Source organism: Aplysia californica, unplaced genomic scaffold (genome assembly GCF_000002075.1).
Source record: "Aplysia californica isolate F4 #8 unplaced genomic scaffold, AplCal3.0 scaffold00211, whole genome shotgun sequence".
NCBI classification, from domain to species: domain Eukaryota; kingdom Metazoa; phylum Mollusca; class Gastropoda; order Aplysiida; family Aplysiidae; genus Aplysia; species Aplysia californica.
This window is the reverse complement of record NW_004797481.1, coordinates 274,744-293,142: the sequence shown is the minus strand read 5'-3', so window position 1 is coordinate 293,142 and position 18,399 is coordinate 274,744. Positions and strand designations below refer to the sequence as shown.

Sequence of the window (18,399 nt, the reverse complement as noted above, 5' to 3'; positions counted from 1 at the left end):
GCAGTTGCCTTTTGAAACCCGTCAGAAATTTATTTTTTAAAAAAGGAACTCTTGAAATATTAGTCCCTACAGTGCAATTATCAAAAAATGGTTTTACCGTGAGAGTCAAAAGTACAATTGACAGGAATAACAGAAAATGTTAGGTGGAACTGTCCAGCTTAGATCGAGGAAAATCAGGATCTATTTTCACTTTCGGTACCGTTCAGAATTTTTCAATTGTGATTCCGATATTTATGGTGTCAGTTGCAAAGTATCCAACTCTGTAAAAGGTTTTTTTTTTTCAAATAGAAAATGGAAAAAAGGTATCATTCTGTCTCTTACTGTTGTTGTTAAGTGGAACTTGAGATTTATTTCTCATCAGTTATTTCCAGCGTAACGCTTGGTCTGAATGTGAGAAAGATTTTAAAAATCCCTTTTATTCAATCCTTAACTCTTTTGGATTACTATATATATATCACCTTGCCTTGCTTTACCCATGCTGTGAGCTTTCCTTGTTCTTTGTTATTAATACTTTCTTTTTCTCCTTTTCAGGCTAGGTGGTCCAGACCCCCTGGACTACATTAGCATGTATGCCAACCCAGGGGACCCAGATAGGAACATACCACCACACTGGCATTACATCAGTTTTGGCCTGTCAGACTTACATGGGGACTGCAGACTTTATGAGTAAGTTGCTGTTTCCTTGTAATTTGGGTAGACTGAGAAAATGGAAAATTTATCTTAGCAAAGAATTTAATAGTTCACAGTAAACATTTATCTCACAACTGACAATGACAGTTTAAAAAATTAATCAGCTACTGACGGAAATAATAAATTATTGTATTGGAGGGCATCTTCAACCTACAGTGTAACTAATTTTATTAAATGAATGTAGCCGTTGTTTCTACTTTGTAGGGCCCCTTGCCTTCAGGCAGCCACATGTTTTCGAAACTTGGTCTATTGTTGTTGTTTTTTACGCTGACTAGGGTATTATCAGTTTTGGTAGGATATTGTCAAGGGATCTTTAACATGTGCAACTTGCACTCAGGATCTCCAGGTTTTTTGCCCATATCCGAAAAGGTTGGGTGGGTTTTTTTTTGGGGGGGGGAGAGAGAGACTCAGAGAGAGAGAGAGTCTGTGTGTATGAGAGAGAACACATGTGGGGGGTGTTAGTGTTTTACGGTGCTCACAACTGTTTAAGGTCATATGAGCGCGCAGGACACTGTAAACATTTTCAGTTCGTAGGAAGTTTTGAATTTTGCTCGGGTGGCGACTGAAGCCTACTCGTATCAATTTTAGACCACCTTGGGATCTTTCACGTGCGCAGCTTGCATAAGGGACCTTCGAGATTTTTCGCTCTTGTTTGAGAAGGCTAAGTGTAGATCTTTTCTACCAGAAGATCAGGGGTGTGGCTGAAAGATAGTAGTAAGAAGGAGCCAAGGAGAAGCAGTAGAAAGGCTGCAGAAAGAGTCAGGAGCCCAGAGGCAAGGGCAAAGGAGGTGAGGGGTTGGGGGCAGAAAGTGGAGATGAAAGCAGATGACAGAACATTACTAGAGAGCAGGAAAGGATGTGAAAGGAGACAATTTTAGAGAAGGAAATTTTTCTGTCACTACCTGGATTTGAACCCAGGACCTTTGAGTGAGAGGTGAACTCCTTAACCCCTAGGCCATGAGAGCCCTCGGCTCTGTGTTTGATCATACCTACCGTAAGGTCAGGGGTGTGGCTGAAAGACAGCAGTAATGGGAACCTAGAGGAGTAGCAGTAGAAAGGGGCAGGAATAAGGAAGTGAGGAGCATAGAGGATGCTGAAGGTGAAAATGATGGGGGTGGGGAAAGTGGAGATGAAAGCAGATGACACAACAGACTAGAGAACAGGAAAGGAAGACTCTGGCAGGTTTTGATACCGGGACCTTTTGACTGAGAGGGCAGGCAAACACTATACCTCAAGACTACATGAGCCTCCCTCTTAGTAGGGCATGAAATTCATACAAAGCTTGGCACAACTTTTGCCTTTTGCTTTGCTAAGATAGATGAAAGGTAGGCTCAATGGTTTGTTTGTTTTTTGCTTTGAAAACACAGCATGAATCGGAATATGTTAAGTCTAATATCTATTGTTTCTCTCAGGCTTGGATGTTCCGATGGGCCCAGTGGATTTGGTTTTGAGTTGACCTTTAGGTTAAAGAGAGAACCTGGGGAGTCAAATCCTCCCACATGGCCTGCAGCCCTCATGCAGGCTCTTGCCAGATATGTCTTTCAGTCAGGTGTGTATAGACTTTTTTGTATACCTCATACTGCCGCATGCTAATTAGTTTGTCTTTGTAGGTGTAACATGTGTAATATACTTACTCTTTTATAATGAAAAGCTAAATGTGTTACTTTACTTCAAAATGCTCATGATTATTTTCTTTGTGTGATATTTCTCTTTTTCTTATGTGTTGAAATACAAATTTATTTTGTTTTGTCTTAGAAGGTCAAGCTTTGGGCTTTCTGACAGCAGCAGCAGTAGTGACCAATGGCTATATCATTTCTGAAAATGGAAAGGGTGAAGAATAAAGGAGAGAGGAGAGTTCAAGATGCTGGAAGGGGGTGGGGGTAGAAAAAGTGAAAATGAAAGCAGTTGACAGAACAGGATTATAGAAATGGAAAGGAGGAGAAAATGTTTCATCACTGTCAAGTTTCAAACCTGGGTCTTGTTGATTTAGAATAAGAGGCGAACACCGTACCTCTAGACCACAAGAGTCCCACCTCAGAGATTATGTCTGTTGTACTGTAGTAATATTTTCTTTCATTTTAAATGAGTATAAATGGGAGGCTTGAGAAATCCAGTGGTTGGTCAGTATAATTTTTATTTGTGTGTCGACTTTGTCAAGTCCCTGTACTACATGGTTTTTGTTTTGTCAATGTGCTTCTCTTAAACTAGAAGTATGAAGTTTTGTTAATTTAATAAAAGTGTTGTGTTCACGTTCATATGTTTTTGTTTTGTGATGTCTTGACACAGACATTTTTTAAATACTTTGAAAATATACAAGAAAAAGAAAAAAAAAGATAGAGAAAACAATAATCAATAAAGCACTAAAGCACAGATAACAACTATAAGGAATGGGTCATAATAATAAACTAAAACATAGCAGTGCGAACAACAAAGTTGAAAAATCTGGCAGCTGTAATAGCAATACTCTGGTGTCACCACTGCTTTTTGTCTTTCCTGATGCTTATAATGATGATGATGCTGTCCGTACCGCTGTCTTTATGTGTACAATAGTCATCGCCTTAACCCCCCATTGTTTCTCATAACCTGGCTTTTACTACCCCTGCATCTATGTATATTTTTTGCCGCTCCGGTCACTTTGATTACGATCCAATCACAACTGCTGCAGCTGCTGTGGCTTCTGCCGCCTCTGTCACCACAGGTATTGCTGTTACTACTCACTGGTGCTTGGTAGGCGCCGTGGTCAACTGTGGTGTGGTCTGCACTTTCCTTTTTTTTAAAATCAGTCTATTTTTTGTGATTTTTGTTTGTGGCAGAGTATGGTTACCGGCGTGGGTACTTGTCATAAATTACGACTCAGTGGTAGCTGTTGCCTCTGCAGGTGCTAAGGTCTCTTTCTCTGACAATGTCACTGTCTGTAAAGTATAATGGTTACCTTTGTCTTGTGCTATGACCACTTTTGCTTAGTTTTATGCATTCGTCATACTTGATGCCATTGTTGATGCTTGTACAGATAATTGAAGTGCACCCTGATGTGGTTCATTTCTTCGTCTTTTCTTTTCGGTGTTGCTATTGTCCTGATCTGTTCTTGGCACAATTTGTCCTTTGTCATGCTGTCTCAGCACTAGTGATGTGGTATCACTCATCTTGTTTCTTGTCCAAGCTGTTTGTCGGTCAGTCAGTCTGTCAGTTAGTCATTACTGGTTTGTTGAGCATTAAAACAATAATTTTTAACTTTTCATATTGATCTGGATTTGCATCGTGATGGTTTGATGGTTTTCGTTAGTTTTTTTGTTTTTTGTTTTAATCTGGGTTTTTTAATCATGTTCTTCGTTTGTGTCTTTTGAAGTTCATGCCTCTGATTAGGTTGCCACACAATTCTTCCATTTAACTGTCAATTTAGTAATGATTACTTCTTGATTTAGTATTCGTGCATTATTGACATTGTGTCACTTGTTCCCAAAATGTCTTATTTGTTTGCACTTTTGCAAATATTTCAGCCTAATCTGTATCATTTATTTTGCTGTAGATTTATTTCATTGTATTCATGAAGAAGCAGAATGAATTATTGAGAAGATACTTTTCAACTTCATTACGAGCATGTCATACAGTTTAAGTCTGATGTGTTCATGATGTCTCAATAGATAGCTGATTAAGAAAACAAAATTGTGACTTTGGTGGCATTTGAGTGATAACTGATAAATAACAAGCATCCTTCAAATTATTAGTTCTACAGGGCCTTTTTGTGTGAGACTGATTGCATTTAGTGGTTGTGTTTGTGTCTTTATGGATTATGCTTTGCAAATGTGGTGTAGGGCATTTTTTGTGTGGTTTTAAATTTAAAAAGTACAATTATGAGATCACACACTATGTGAACATAACAGAAGAAATTTGTAGCCTTGCATAACTCATGCAAAGCTTCTCGTTTCTTCTTGTTATGTTTGTTCCTACAGTGCTTTTCTTTTGTGAAATAAGGAGCTTTCTTGCACTGATATCAACATAGTGATAGAAAAAGTGATGTTTCAAGAGTAAGTCATGAATGAGCATTTTGTCATGACAGCTTTATCTAATGTCCTACTCTTTGAGACCTGTTATCACATATGTGCATATTGCCCGTCTGAATCATATGACAATGTTCATAAGTTTTAATGTTTATTCTTTATCATCTTATTTTCCTTTTTTACTGGATTTGAATGTTTTTGCCATTAAGTTTTAGTTTTGCTGGTGTAATTTTTATTACGGTACAAATGAGAAAACAAGAATTTTGTAAGCAATTGACTAAATGCATTGAGAAGTCCCCTTTCAAGTAATGACACACTGTGGGTTGTTGTGGGCATTCTGGAATGTTATGATGTTTCACTTTTTAAGATATTTTTTCTTTTCCAATTTGTTTTCTTTTTGCAGAAACCTTTTGTCAGTTACTGTTCTGACTCACTGTTGTTTACAGCTCAACAAAGTGTGACTAATAACTGTTGACTTTCTTGTTTGCTCCTTGAATTTCTTTTAATGAGTGTTATCATTTTAGCCTTCCTGTTCCTGGTGAAATATGGACATTTATCAAACTAAGTCCCCTTAGACTGGCTCAATCACATCGTCTTTCTCCTCCCCTAACAGAAAATGTGCTTTGCAGTGGGGACCACGTGTCATGGCACACACCCCTCGATGGCAGTGAGTCCCGCATTCAGCACATGTTGATGACTGAAGACACACAGCTGCAACCTACCTCATCTGTGTTAGGAATGGTGAACTTCATACAGGTAGGCATTTTCTACCTCACATGGAGCTGATAGTCATTGTTTACGAATGATTTACTAAATGAGTAACTCATCAATACACCTAGATGTTAAAATTGACATTTGTTGCTTTTCTGTGTTCTCATAAAGTTTGTTCTTAATTGATAAGGTATGTACCCTTGGTCAGAACATTAACAAGGGTAACGAGGGACAATATTTTAGTGAGCTTTTTCCTTGGGGGATGCTCTTGCTTTGATTAAAATGTGAAAGTACTGTAGTATATTTCTTGAGGTCTTATTTCTGGTCCCATCTCTCTTTTGACTGGGTTTTTTTTTTTTCTGAGGAAATTAAATTAGTACTGCTTGTATTTCACAACTATAAGATATGAATTTTACATGCGGAAGCCCCCAAGTGGTCCCTTGTTGTCTAAAAGAGCTTTAGGGTACCAATAGTTGTTTTTTGAACTTAACTCTGCAGATTGTCGGAGTATGTGGAGAAGAATTAAAAGCAGCACAACGTTGGAATGGCCCTGGCATAATAGAACTACTTAGATGTAAACCATCGTAAGTATGATTTCTGCCAACAGGGAGAATTTTGAAGGCAATCTCTTTTTTTTTTTATTTGAGAAAAGCTGTGCCTTACAAATGATGTGGTCTGTGCCTATAGTAGCTATTTGTGTTAACTTAGGTAAGCAGTAAGTTACTGCATACAAACCCTTTCTATGCTCATTTGGGAATACATCTGAAGTAATTTGTATTTTGAATTTGAAGGTATGTTTGTATTATCCTGCAACTAGAATCATTACTGCAGGTTCATGATATTCTGGGGGGGGGGGGCTGAATGATATAATATGCTTTGTGTTAATTTAGACATTTTTTCCTTTCAAGGTGAAAAATAGGATTGCTATGGTCTGCTGAAGGAAAACAACAGAGAGATGTCATTAAAGAAATTGACTAAAATTTAAAAGTTGAAGGGAATATTCTAAATAGCAGATTTAAATGTGTGGTCATGGAAATTGATTTATTTCACTATTGTATGCGTTTGCCTTTGAAGTAATCATGTTATCAAAGTTAAGGCTTTTACCATTCCAGTGCCGGGGGACCATGGCTTGTGACAGACATGCGAAGAGGAGAGACCATATTTGAGCTAGATCCACAGCTGAAGGTGAGATGTTTCCTCTGACGTTTAAAAAATTTTTAATATATGATCAGCTAGTGTATGTACCAGTTTTTTAAAAATTTTGTTTTTAGAATGTGGAAAATTAATAATTGTAGAGGATGGGTTTAAAGGTTCTTTAACATTGACGGTCAGTTTAGAGGAGACAGCAACATTTGATGAACCTTAAGAGACATAGTGATTATATTGAGATTAAGATTTTTTTCCATTACTAGTCGAGTCTGATTTGTGTTTTGGGATTGTAACGGGCATGTGTCATGAATAGCTTCCAAACTTTGTTTAGATTTGTTCTCTCTGATATTGAACTGGTTTACTTTTTACAATTATTATAAGCCTCCTCACAAATTTTGAATTGTGTGTCGGTTTCTCAGGAGCGAGTAGATCAGGGTATTGAGCAGGAGGGTTCTAATCTCAGCGGTGTGAGCGCCTGGTGTTCATGGGATGAACCTGGCGACAATGATAGGCAAAGTTCAGATGGTGAGGATGACAACAAGGAGAACAGAAGGGACAAAGAAGAAGAGGAAGCGGAGAGAGAGGAAAGAAGGCTGAGCAGTGATGCTGAACGGAGAACCCTCACTGACTACGGTAAGGCTTTATATTCATTTTAACCAGTTTTCCCAATGATTTATTAACCTACAATATCAACTGGATTAGAGTTAACTGGTGGCTTTCGCAGTCTGGTGATGTCCTGCGTTGTGTCTCTGGGAATGGCACTTTAAGTGAACTTTCCAATTTGGCTTGGTCCCTTGGGAGATAGATGTTAAATTCAGAGTTCCTAACTCTTAAATGTAACTTAGTGTTGCAAGGGGCATTAAACCTATGCAATTTATTTTTCTTGTGTTGCAAAGTGTCGTGTTAAGGAAATGAAGACCCTTTGCATCTTTGTGAATCCTTGACTGGTTGCCAGTTGACTACTGATGATAATTTTTTTTCCTTTATGAATACATTCCCAAGAATTTAGTGTCAGTTGCATTTTGATCATTTTTTGTTAAGCAGAAGAATTTTCTGTAAGATGTGTGTATCTGAAATGAAGAAGTGTGGGAAAAGAAAAAAATATTCTTTATGGACAAAAGTTCAAAGGTTGTTGCGCCACTGAATGACCGAAAATTTGCACTGAGTTATTTACCTTGCTTAGGGTTGATTACAAATATGGAAATCAAATGTGTTAAAGGTTCATCTTCTAATCAGATGGGTTTTTTTCCAGGTAATCCTCATCTTGACAGTGTGAGTTTTTTTTTAAATTTCCCTTTTATCTCTGACTCAGTTCATCATAATTCTATGCTTGTGATTTCAGAGTCGGAACAAATCAAATCTACACTGAAGAAAGGGTTGAGCAACACACATCTAAATAGCAGACACGAGTGAGTGAAAGAACTGATGAGACTTGTTTTTTCATTTTAAAAAATTGCTTTGGCTTTTAGGAAGACATGGTAATGTATGGATGCCTTATTTTTAGAATTATGTGGGGTATTGCTGAGTCTTTTCCCTTGTGGAATAGTTTGTTATTTTATATTTAGAAAGTCCTACCTGTCCCTGTGAGATAAAAGCCAAATGTAGTAGTCCTCTGGTTCTGTGGCTGAAAGACTTGATGTTTTATTCATTGGAGGGGGGGGGGGGGGAGGGGTGTTGCCTAGTATTGACTGCTTACTCTTGTTCAAATTAAAGAAGAAATTTAGCTGTTTATATTTTCCATTGTTAACAAGCCATTTCTTTTTCATTTGATAAATTACTATGACTCTTTGTTTTGATCTTCAAACATGCCAGATGTTATTTCATGATCTTACAAAGTTATGCCTTATTTCCTGAGTTGGTAATAGAAATTTAGTGATATTTTGATCCTGGCCTTTATCAAGATGCACATAGGCCTGTTACTTAGTTTTGAAAGCTTTGAAAATTTCTTCAGTGTTTATGAGTCTTAAGGCTTTACTTGCAGCATGTTAGGCGGAAACAAAGTTGAGTCTTTATTCTTATGCTGAAGCAAATGCTTGGGAATGCAAATTACTGATCTTCTGTCTTTTTCTTCTGAAGTTCACAAACACAGTCGAGAAAAGAGTCCTTCGACAGCACAGTGAGCTCTGAAGGTCCCACAGAACTGATCAGGACTCGGTCACTGGACACAGTTCACCTCAAATTCAACTTAGAAGCAGGATCATTACTTCCTCTGGCACTAAGGTGAACTTTCTTAGAGCGTGACAAGGAATGTGTCAAAGTTTATATTTATATCAAATTTTATATATATTTGTCCAGCTTGTACTTTGACCTGTTTGCAGTCCAGTTTGGTCATGTGGTCATCATCAGTAGATTTATACTGTTGACTTTGCTTATGATGATGACCAGGTCTATTCAATCACGAGTCCGATTAGATTTTTTATCTATTCGGACCCCGAATATGTTTTTTAAAATCTATTTGGACTCGTGTCCGAAAAAAAATGTTTAATTTTTTCGGACTCAGCTTCTAAGTGAGTTATGTAAGTGTAAGGAGGTTACATATTATAACTGTCTTCGGGGGATTTTACTTAATACCAGAATTAGAACTAGAATTACCTACTAGGACTGTGTAATTGTGTCTAAAGTCAAAAGACTGCACTCTTATTGCCCAATGGCAGTGTCTTTGTCCACGGTAACCGAAAACTCAGGGTCTTTCCACCACCACTATCATCATTATTTCCACCATCATTTGTCTTTCCACATGTTTAATTTCATTTTGTTGTGTGTTATAGTTTTTCTGTAATTTTTTTTTTTTAAATCACATCGCACAAAACCGACAGCCATGGCCTCTCCTCAACACCACTTCCCCCAGCAAGCCGAGAGTGCAAGGTCAACTCAGCTTGGTTATTCTTTTCGTACTAATGATGCAGGGAGGGCCAGTTTAGATAGATCAAGTAACTGGATATTATAGCTCATGTCTGAATTGTTATCATTATAATCGAAAAAAATTTAATAAATGCTGGAAATATTTAGGAACAAGGGTCGGAAGTCGAACGAACGTCATGCTGGACTCAATTCAGAGTTCAAATATAATTTTTGTCTATTCGGACTTGAGTCCAAATAGTCACTTCGTATGATCGAGACAAAGAACCTTTGAAAATCATCCCTAATGTGATGGATTTTTTTTTTTTTGGTCTACCTTCCTTTAAGTGTCTGCTGTGGAAAAATATCCTTTTTTTAAAGCTCTCTTTGGAGTGACGGACAGGTCAACTATACTGCCCTAAACAAACTTCTACTTTTTTAAATTTTTTACTGCAGTTGTTTTTGTAACTTGTTTATGTGCTGATAAACACTTTGGCCAGGTTCAGTCATGATGACAAGGCAGTGTTATATATTGTCCATTACTGGTAAATTGGTATGGGAAATAGTATAATTTCTGCCAAGTAGAGGCAAGCTTTTCTGCAAAAATATAGGCAACTAAGAAAGATGGTAGACTTTGTCAAAAATCTTAATGTGCTTGGTAATGTAAACAAGGGTGTGCCTGTGCGTGCATGAGGGTGAGTGTATGTGTCTGTTTATGAACAAAGAGAGAGTGTGTGTGTTGTGTGTATGGTTGCTTGTGCTTATTACCTTAGGAATCAAATTCTTTCATGGCATAGATGAATGCTGAGATGTTGCTTTAATTCCAAATCCAATGCTATGCTGTTAGACTGGTACACGCTTTTACTTATTACTCTTATTAATTTTAGTTACTTTGTTTCTTTTCAGGGGGAGGTTAAAACATGGTCGTCACTTTACTTTTAAAGGCATCATGAATGACATCGCCATCACTCTAGTCTCCTCCTCTGTTGTGGGCTCCATCACAGATGAAGAACATCCCTTTGCAGCTCATGGTACCTGGTTACAGGTGCGGCTGGCCTCTGGAATACTTTTTGCATTAACTTATATTTTATGTGGAGACAAATTATTTCAACCCTGAAAAGTGTGGTCACAGCAGATTCAACTCAATGTTGAAAATATCACCTTAAAAAAACAGTGACTTGTAAATTAAATTTAGCCTATAAATTTAAATGTCCTGTACCCTTTTTTTTTGTCCGCTGGAGGTTTGGGGGGAGAATTTTTGTCTTATTTGTAAGTAGTCGATGTTTGTTACTTGAAAAATACACTGGGTGCTCTGTTTCAATGCTGCTGTAAGGATTAATGGATAGGTTTGTGATTGTGTCACTGAAGGACATAATGTTCTCATATTCACAAGCATTGTTTTCTCATTTAGGTACTGATCCAAGATGAAGCACTTGACGACATGCTAGATGACTTAGACGAACTTTCCAGTCCTGATGAGGTAAAGAATGGTTCTGCAGTTAGTGTTTGCTGAGTTGTTTTAGGTCAGCTGTGACAGACAGGGTTAAGTTAAAGAAATTACTCTTGTGAGCTGTCAGCTCCTTTTATTTTGTGTATTAGTATACAAATGCTTATGGGCATCAATGCAGAGAGCTTTGCATCTGATGAATTCATTAAGTCTGCTGCTTGATTTTTCTGACTTTTAGGTTCTAGTGAAAGCAAGGTCTGACATACTTAAGCAATTTTGATCAGCTTTGCTGTGGGGGCGTCTTTCATAAATGCACCGGGCTTTAATTGTGTTCACAATAAATGTTAGCATAACTTTTAGGCCTCTTTTCATTTCCCCCTGCTAAACTGGAGTTTCATTGAAACAAATGATGTTTTCCTTTAATAATAATAATGGTAATAATAATAATTGATATTTTATCGTGCGTGTCCCCACTCGACAACGAGCTCTATGCGCTTTACACCATATTATTATCTAGGATGTTATGACAAATGGGTAGGATGAGGCTGAGCTGACTATGTAAGAAGTAGACAGTGAATTTTCTTTTTCAACAAAAGGGGCTTGGGTCAATCTTGATTCATTCTCTTGCAAAGTTTTGTTCCCACACTGACCTGTCACCCTGACAGTCTAAAAATGCTTCAGGCCTTGTGTTAATGTTGGGGCTAACATGAGACAATTGACGCCTTTCTGTTTTCACTGGTGTGGCCTTTTGAATGTGGACGAGTAAGTGCTTGATAGAATCCTGAGCTGTCTGACACATACCGTACTCACGCATGCACGCACACACCCGGCATTTGCGTGTTTCAATAGAGAATCAAAGAGTTGACATGACTGTATTCTTATATGTATAATATGATAATTAATTTCTTCCTCACAAGTTTGCTGAATGCTTCCCTTTGTAAGTACTATTGTAGCTTTGATGGGTTTTTAAAAATCGTTTTGTTTGAGATTAGAAAGCATGAGCCCTTATCTTGATTGGCAGGTTTTTATACAAGGAGTGCTTCTTGTGTCTTCCTCAGATTTTATGTCCCAAAACGTACAGCTGGCCCGAGAAGCGATTGTGTATCACAATTTTGCCTGATGAGAGTTAGCCAAGTCTTGTGTTGTGGTTTGTTTGTTGTTTTACTTTGTGAATGAAGTGAGAAAAAGATCTAAAATTGTTAGACAGATGTTTTTCTTCAGACTAGGCATAGGAAATGTCAATAACTTGAAGCGTTGTACTGCTGTTGAGCTCCTATGTGTTAAATTTGAAAGAGCATTTGTTTGAAAGTGGAAATACTCAATACTGATTTTGTACCACTTCATGTATATATATATTGGATTGAAATGAATTGGGAATTTCTATAGCCCTTCATCCTCTTCTGAGCTCAGTGGAAAAAAGTACTGTTATTGCTTTGGTTTCTCCTGTGCATTAAAAAAAACCCTAGGGGTTTCTAGATTGGGAAATTTTTATTGAAAGTCTCTGTCTTCCTGTTGGGATACTTCTGTCCAGTCAGACATAACATTTAGTAGGAATAAAGCAGCTCACTCCCTACTGTGTGTAAGTTCTAAATTGTATTGATGGGGGCTTATAACAGTTGTTACAATCTTTCTTGAAGAAAGTAAAAAAATTACTTACTCAAGATGTCTTAGACTATCAAAATGTTTCTCCTCTCAGGCATTGAGCTGGTCAACTGTCTTGTCAGGAAGAATATCTCTGTGAATGTGAAGGATACTGTCATTTCTTGTACTTACCATTGTTGCTGTACATTTTTTGGAATAATTCTTGTTGGAATTTTTAATCGCTTCCAAGGACCAAAAATTCACTCTGACAGCATTATTGATGGCATGTTGTCAGTTAATGTGAACATTGTCCTTGATTTCTGACATCTTTTTCTCTGTTGTACAAGTATTGTATCCAGTTTTGTGAACAGGATCATTTACACATGAGTGATGTGTTTCTTTCAGAGGCCGAGTGTTTTGATTTTGATTCTGATTCTGAATGAATATGGCGAGTGAAGAGGACAGGAGATTGGATATGGTTGTGTTGAGGGCGGCATAAAACATCGACAACAGGGGGAGTTACTGACTTAATCGAGCTAATTTTGAGCTACTGGGTCGTGTTTTATGGGCTCAACTTGGATCACATAATTGCAAGACAGCTCATAGTGGCATTACTGTGTCAAAGCATATTATTGTTGGTCATTTAGATGGAAGCAAATTAACTCTATGGTGGTCACCTCTTGCTGGGTAAAAGCTCTGACCAATAACGGAAAGAAGTATGAGGAATCTGTTGCCCGTGGTGCGTCCCACTGATTGCAAGCTATTGGTGCATAATTATGGCAGCTCAGGCAAATTCTTTGCCTAATGTTTAATGTCAGTGGTAGAGTAAGTCTGAAGTAACTCAATAAGCTTCTGATGATTGCAGGGATGGGATTCTTGTGTATGCTCAACCACTATGTGCATTTCATCTACTTGTGTGTTATAATATTTTGCTAAGCTAAGAAAGTCTTAATAATAAGTTCAGGAAAATAATGCATATTCCTTGAATTTTTTTTTTGTGACCGCCAGGATTACAAATTGTTATGTTCATTTATTTTGAAACATTGGGGATTTTACTGCGTAATAGTAATTAAGGGCCTAGGACTCATTAATATGACTGTAATGGCACGGAAATGAAAATGTGATTTTTGTGAAAGGTTCTGCTGGGCGATCACATCCCCCTATATTGTTGTAGGTCTCTGAAGATTAGTTTTTGTTGCTTTAAAGAAGCACATTGGCATGATAACTGTCATTTACCACTGGAAAGAAGACAAAACAGTGATGGAGAGTTACAGAAGTAGGACCTGCCAGTGGTGGCCACAGGATTAACTGCTTGTTGGTTATTGGGTGCTGAGTGTCAGTCGGTGATCTGAATGGCACTTGATGATGTGTGGCTGATGTGAGAATGTGGCACGTTGCTGTGTAAGAGCATGGGACATTTTTTTACAAATATGATGATATTGTTACAATTCTTTTTTTTTTCGCCAAGTGAATCTTTTAGACAGATTGGAGTACAGTGAACTTTGCCTTGGATACTGTTAAGGATTGAGAAAAAGCCCATCTATAAATTGAACGCTTTATCAGGTTCCCTCCTTTCCAATATTATGGTCAGGAGAAAGAAAAAAAGTATCATTTTATCCAAAGGTCTTTTAATCTGAGCTTGTCTTAGGCAAAGTCAGTTTCTGTATTTTCTTTGAGATTCTCATAGTCTAATTCAATAGTAAATTAATGTTGCATTTACTATTGGTCCGTGCTGCAGTCAGAAGAGATAATTATGTTAGGAGTTTCAGATGTAAAAAGGTCTTGTGTGTGTACTTAATGTGTTCAACCTTCGACATTGTGGCATTTCCTTAAGAATTGCATGCCTTACCTTGACCCGAGCATCATGTACAGCGTGAACAATTATAACTGGAATTTTGTATTACCTGGGGAATATTTTATTATACGACAGTTTTTCTGTGTACTGAGTCGAGGTGAACATGCTCGCACTTCTGGTTTTGTGCAATTATTTGTATGTGTATGTATAAAGTATGTTGTGATTGATTTGACATTGACATGCTATAATCAAAACTGTTGGCAAAAAATAAATACAATGTACAGATGCGACAAACCAAATTTCACTATACTTTTGATTTATTGCCTATTGTTAAAAATCCATCAAGGAAGCTTGTTCCCCACGCTTCAATGTACAGTATTGACTGTACAGGTCCTGTGGCCATATAAATGAGTGAGATGAACTTGTTTCCTTGTGAAGTAGTTTAGTTTTAGTAAGTGTTGCAATACAAATAGTAAATAGTTCAGGTCATATAAGTGCTGAAGATTAGAGGTGTTACAAGAGAGTGACATCCAGAGAAAAAGGAGGAGAGATAATGACGATAGATGTTTGATAATACAGGAAAGAAGGAGCAAACTACACGTACATGCCCGCCAAACTCCCACTTTGTGAACTGTTTCCTGTCAGTTCATGTAGTGCGTCGGCCACCTCGAGGATGAGAAAATGGAGAATTTTGGATGATGATCATTAGAACATTTCTATTGTTTGTTTTCTACAGAGTACAAGGCAGTGCCACATGATCTGCCCAGCGCTATATGTAGTTTTCTTTTACTTAACTTGAGTTGTCTGCCGAGTTCATTTGAGTAGCTACCTGAGGGAACTGATTTTGAATCTGTGTTCAAAGGGATGTTAAACCGATACAGTACCATAGATGTGTCCCAGCAGCCATCTGCAGGGTGCTCTCGTGTTCGAGAGGCTACGATGTTCACATCTCATTCAAAAGGTCCCGGATTCGAATCCTCACAAAGACGGAAAATTATCTTCTCTTATTAAAATGTTCTCCTTTCACCTCCTTTCCTGCTCTCTTACAATGTTCTATCATCTGCTTTCATCTCCACTTTCTGCCCCTGCCCCCTCACCTCCTTTGCCCCCTCCTCTGGGCTCCTGATCCTTTCTGCAGCCTTTCTACTGCTACTCCTTGGCTTCTGCTTACTGCTGTCTTTCACTTTCAGTTTCAGCCACACCACTGATCTTATGGTAGGTAAGATCTACCACCTAGCCTTCTCGGATAAGGGCGAAAAATCTCGAAGGTCACGTGTGCAAATTGTGCACGTTAAGTGGTCCAAAATCGGTAAGACTACTAAGAGTATGCTTCGGCCGCTACCTGGGCAAAATAAAAAATTTCCTACCAAATGAAAATGTTTAATGTCCAGCGCCCTCATATGACTTTATGAAGTTGCGAGCGCCATAAAACACTTATTAAAAAACACAAAAAAAGTCGTCAGCATGTTCAGTTCCATCATTCGAATTTAGTTGCTTGATGACCTCAGCTTACACTTGTGATTTACATGTTGCAGTTTTTAGTGTGAACCATTTCGGTGCAAGCATGATATACCTGCTAAAACTCTGTGAGGGCGTCAATACAATAAGATTTGAACTGTTTGTATGCTTGATCTTCCTGGAGGAAAGGGAAATGTGGAATATATGACATTCCAGCAGAAAGACTGAGATACCCGATAAAAATTTTATTTCTTCCCACTCGCGAATCAAACTCGGGTGTCCTGTGTGCAACAGCGAAGGTCCTATTCACTACACCACAGGTGCCAGTTGCTGACTTTAATAAAAAAAGGGTAAACTTAAACAATGTTGAAAAAGGAGAAAGCAGGCTTGCTGAGTTGATGTTGTATTCCTATGGGACTCGGGAGTGATGCCCTTTATTCAACACAAGGTTGTTTGAGGGGAAGAGGTAGCCTCTGATTTAACCTTCATCTTCAAATTCAAAAGGACGACCAATTGACAGAAAAGCCATAAAAAGTCCTGAAACAAGCCCCATAGTTCAAGAATTCCAGTTGGCCATTGTACCCAGGGTCTCTCCCTCTCTTCTCATTTCAGCATGACACAAGTGGGGTTTAAAAAAAATGAAGATTGTGCCCAAAAATTACCTGTAGTATCACAGTAGGCCTATTAGTAAACTCTACATGCTTAATCATACAGGGTGATCCCCCAAAAAATCTGTACAACTTTTTTTCTAAATATCTCCACACAAAATTAGCACTGGAATGTTGTAATTTGGACTACCGGTAGATATATTATATTTATTCATTCAAAAGGAATTTGTTTGACATAAAATTCACAAAGAAGAAACTTATTTTTGAAAACAGAAATGGCGTTTATAAAAATCACCTATAAAAATGCAAAATGCAGCAGTTTAAAAGATCTTGTAAGGAAAGTCATGAAATGATTGGTTTGATTTTTCCTTTCCTTTCTTTTTTAAAATATAATCTTTCCATCCCTGTAACTTTTATACAATAGATCTATTTCTTTTCTCCTACAGAGTTAAACATTTATTATTAAATTCTGGAATTCCGAGAACCTATGGTCTATGTCCTTTGGACTCGACACATTTTAACGGGTCATTCGTAATGTTCAGTGGTGGCCAAACACAAAGATCCATTCAACCAAGGGTACTCGAAGCTACATATTATACTGTACACCTTACAGTATAGAGCTGTTTCTAGAGACAATAGGGGGAGGGGGCGAGGTTACCCAAATAGACAGTATTTGTGGAGTTGATATAACCTGAAAGGTGAATATAGGCTTTGTTAAATTAAAAGGAACCAAATTAAATGTCATAGAGGAATGTTCACGTTTTTTAAGACGATCGAGGAATCATTAACACGTATTGCTATCCTCTGATAACTTCGCAAACGAGAAAATGGTACAATCGTAGATGAAGATCTGCCTTGAGAATGCGGACAGTTGAGATGTAGGAAAGTCATTGCTGCAGACATCGTCTACGGACAGACGTCTCATGTGGCTCATCTACTGAATTTTGTACCCTGGTGACGCTTAAAGCGGTGCGAACGGTGTGTGTTTGACCTGAAAAAGTTGTTTTGTCTGGGAATTTTTAGTTCTGATTCTCTACAGGTACTAACTGATGGACCATTTCCAACCTTGACATCAAAGAAGACCTTATAAGGGCACTTGAACATTATTTCCATACCTTGGGCGAAACTTACTAAATATGAGTTGGTTGTGAGAACATTTTCAATACAAAAAGCTCTCTGCTCTTTACCAATCTTAACCATGATCACAGCAGGCAAAGGAAACTTAAAAAAAACTATCTGCAAACTTCTGTTGGCTTGTTAGACTACTGTAGAATGTAATATGGCTCAATCGTTGGGAATTTTAGTGGTAGACCTAATGCGAACTAGTGAGTCAAGCTCCAAAAATGGGGACATAGCTGAAAATCGGTTGTTTTTTTACACGCTCTGCAGAGCAAAACTACTCTGTGGATTTTTAAAAATGAATATCAGACAAATTCCTTTTGACTTCCAAATGTGTACAATTTGAAGAGCAATACTTCAGTGTGGAGGAAAATATTAACCAAAAGTTGTACAGTTTTTTTGGATCACCCTGACTTAAACCTTACAGAAAGTTACAGCACCAGCTATTTTTAGCCACCACTTCCCTCGGGCCCAGGTAATACAAATGTACCAAAGATTCTCTACTTATAGTAGGCCTACTACTAGTACATCTCTCTTTTTTTTTAGTAGAGAATCTTAGATAATACTGGAGTCCTTGACTCCTCAGGCTCAGCTAATACGGATTGTGTCTGTAATTTTTTTGCAAACATTGGTACACATATTTCTTACTGCTTTTGTTTGAAGTTTATAAGGTAACATGAACAATATTTTTCAGAGACTATTGTGGAGATTACGTTAAAAGTGTGCAGCTGGGTCTGAGGCGGCTGGCACCCTGTGAGGGAAATATATAGGCAGCTGGACCAGGTGGAATGGGAACTTGTGAGGAATGTGTGAACGTGGCTGCAACTCTGAGGGTTAAGAAGAGCTCATTTTTGTAGCACAATGATTAACATTAACATGTTAAGTTAATTAAGAAAAGGGAAATGAAGGAAATCGGAGGATAATTTTTGCTGTCTATTGCTGCCCAAGAATTGTGGGAAACCTGATGATATTAGCCACTTCACTCTTGCACTCAAAATGTGCCTG

At 37.9% G+C, this 18,399-nt stretch overlaps 1 protein-coding gene across 2 annotated transcripts in view; it reads left to right on the top strand.

Annotated features, from left to right (window-relative positions):
- Positions 1-14,508, top strand: part of LOC101857721 (suppressor of fused homolog) — a 24,862-nt gene extending 10,354 nt beyond the window's left edge. The window contains exons 2-13 of one of the 2 annotated variants that reach the window (XM_035970029.1): positions 532-666; positions 2,103-2,239; positions 3,356-3,388; positions 5,302-5,444; positions 5,898-5,983; positions 6,512-6,584; positions 6,968-7,181; positions 7,891-7,957; positions 8,625-8,768; positions 10,293-10,431; positions 10,798-10,866; positions 11,892-14,508. In XM_035970029.1, the coding sequence (XP_035825922.1) occupies positions 532-666; positions 2,103-2,239; positions 3,356-3,388; positions 5,302-5,444; positions 5,898-5,983; positions 6,512-6,584; positions 6,968-7,181; positions 7,891-7,957; positions 8,625-8,768; positions 10,293-10,431; positions 10,798-10,866; positions 11,892-11,963 (1,312 nt within the window). In that variant the 3' untranslated portion in view covers positions 11,964-14,508. The remainder of the gene's footprint in view (positions 1-531; positions 667-2,102; positions 2,240-3,355; positions 3,389-5,301; positions 5,445-5,897; positions 5,984-6,511; positions 6,585-6,967; positions 7,182-7,890; positions 7,958-8,624; positions 8,769-10,292; positions 10,432-10,797; positions 10,867-11,891) is intronic. The other variant, XM_005099374.3, reaches the window with a different exon arrangement.
- The last annotated feature ends 3,891 nt before the right edge of the window (positions 14,509-18,399 follow it).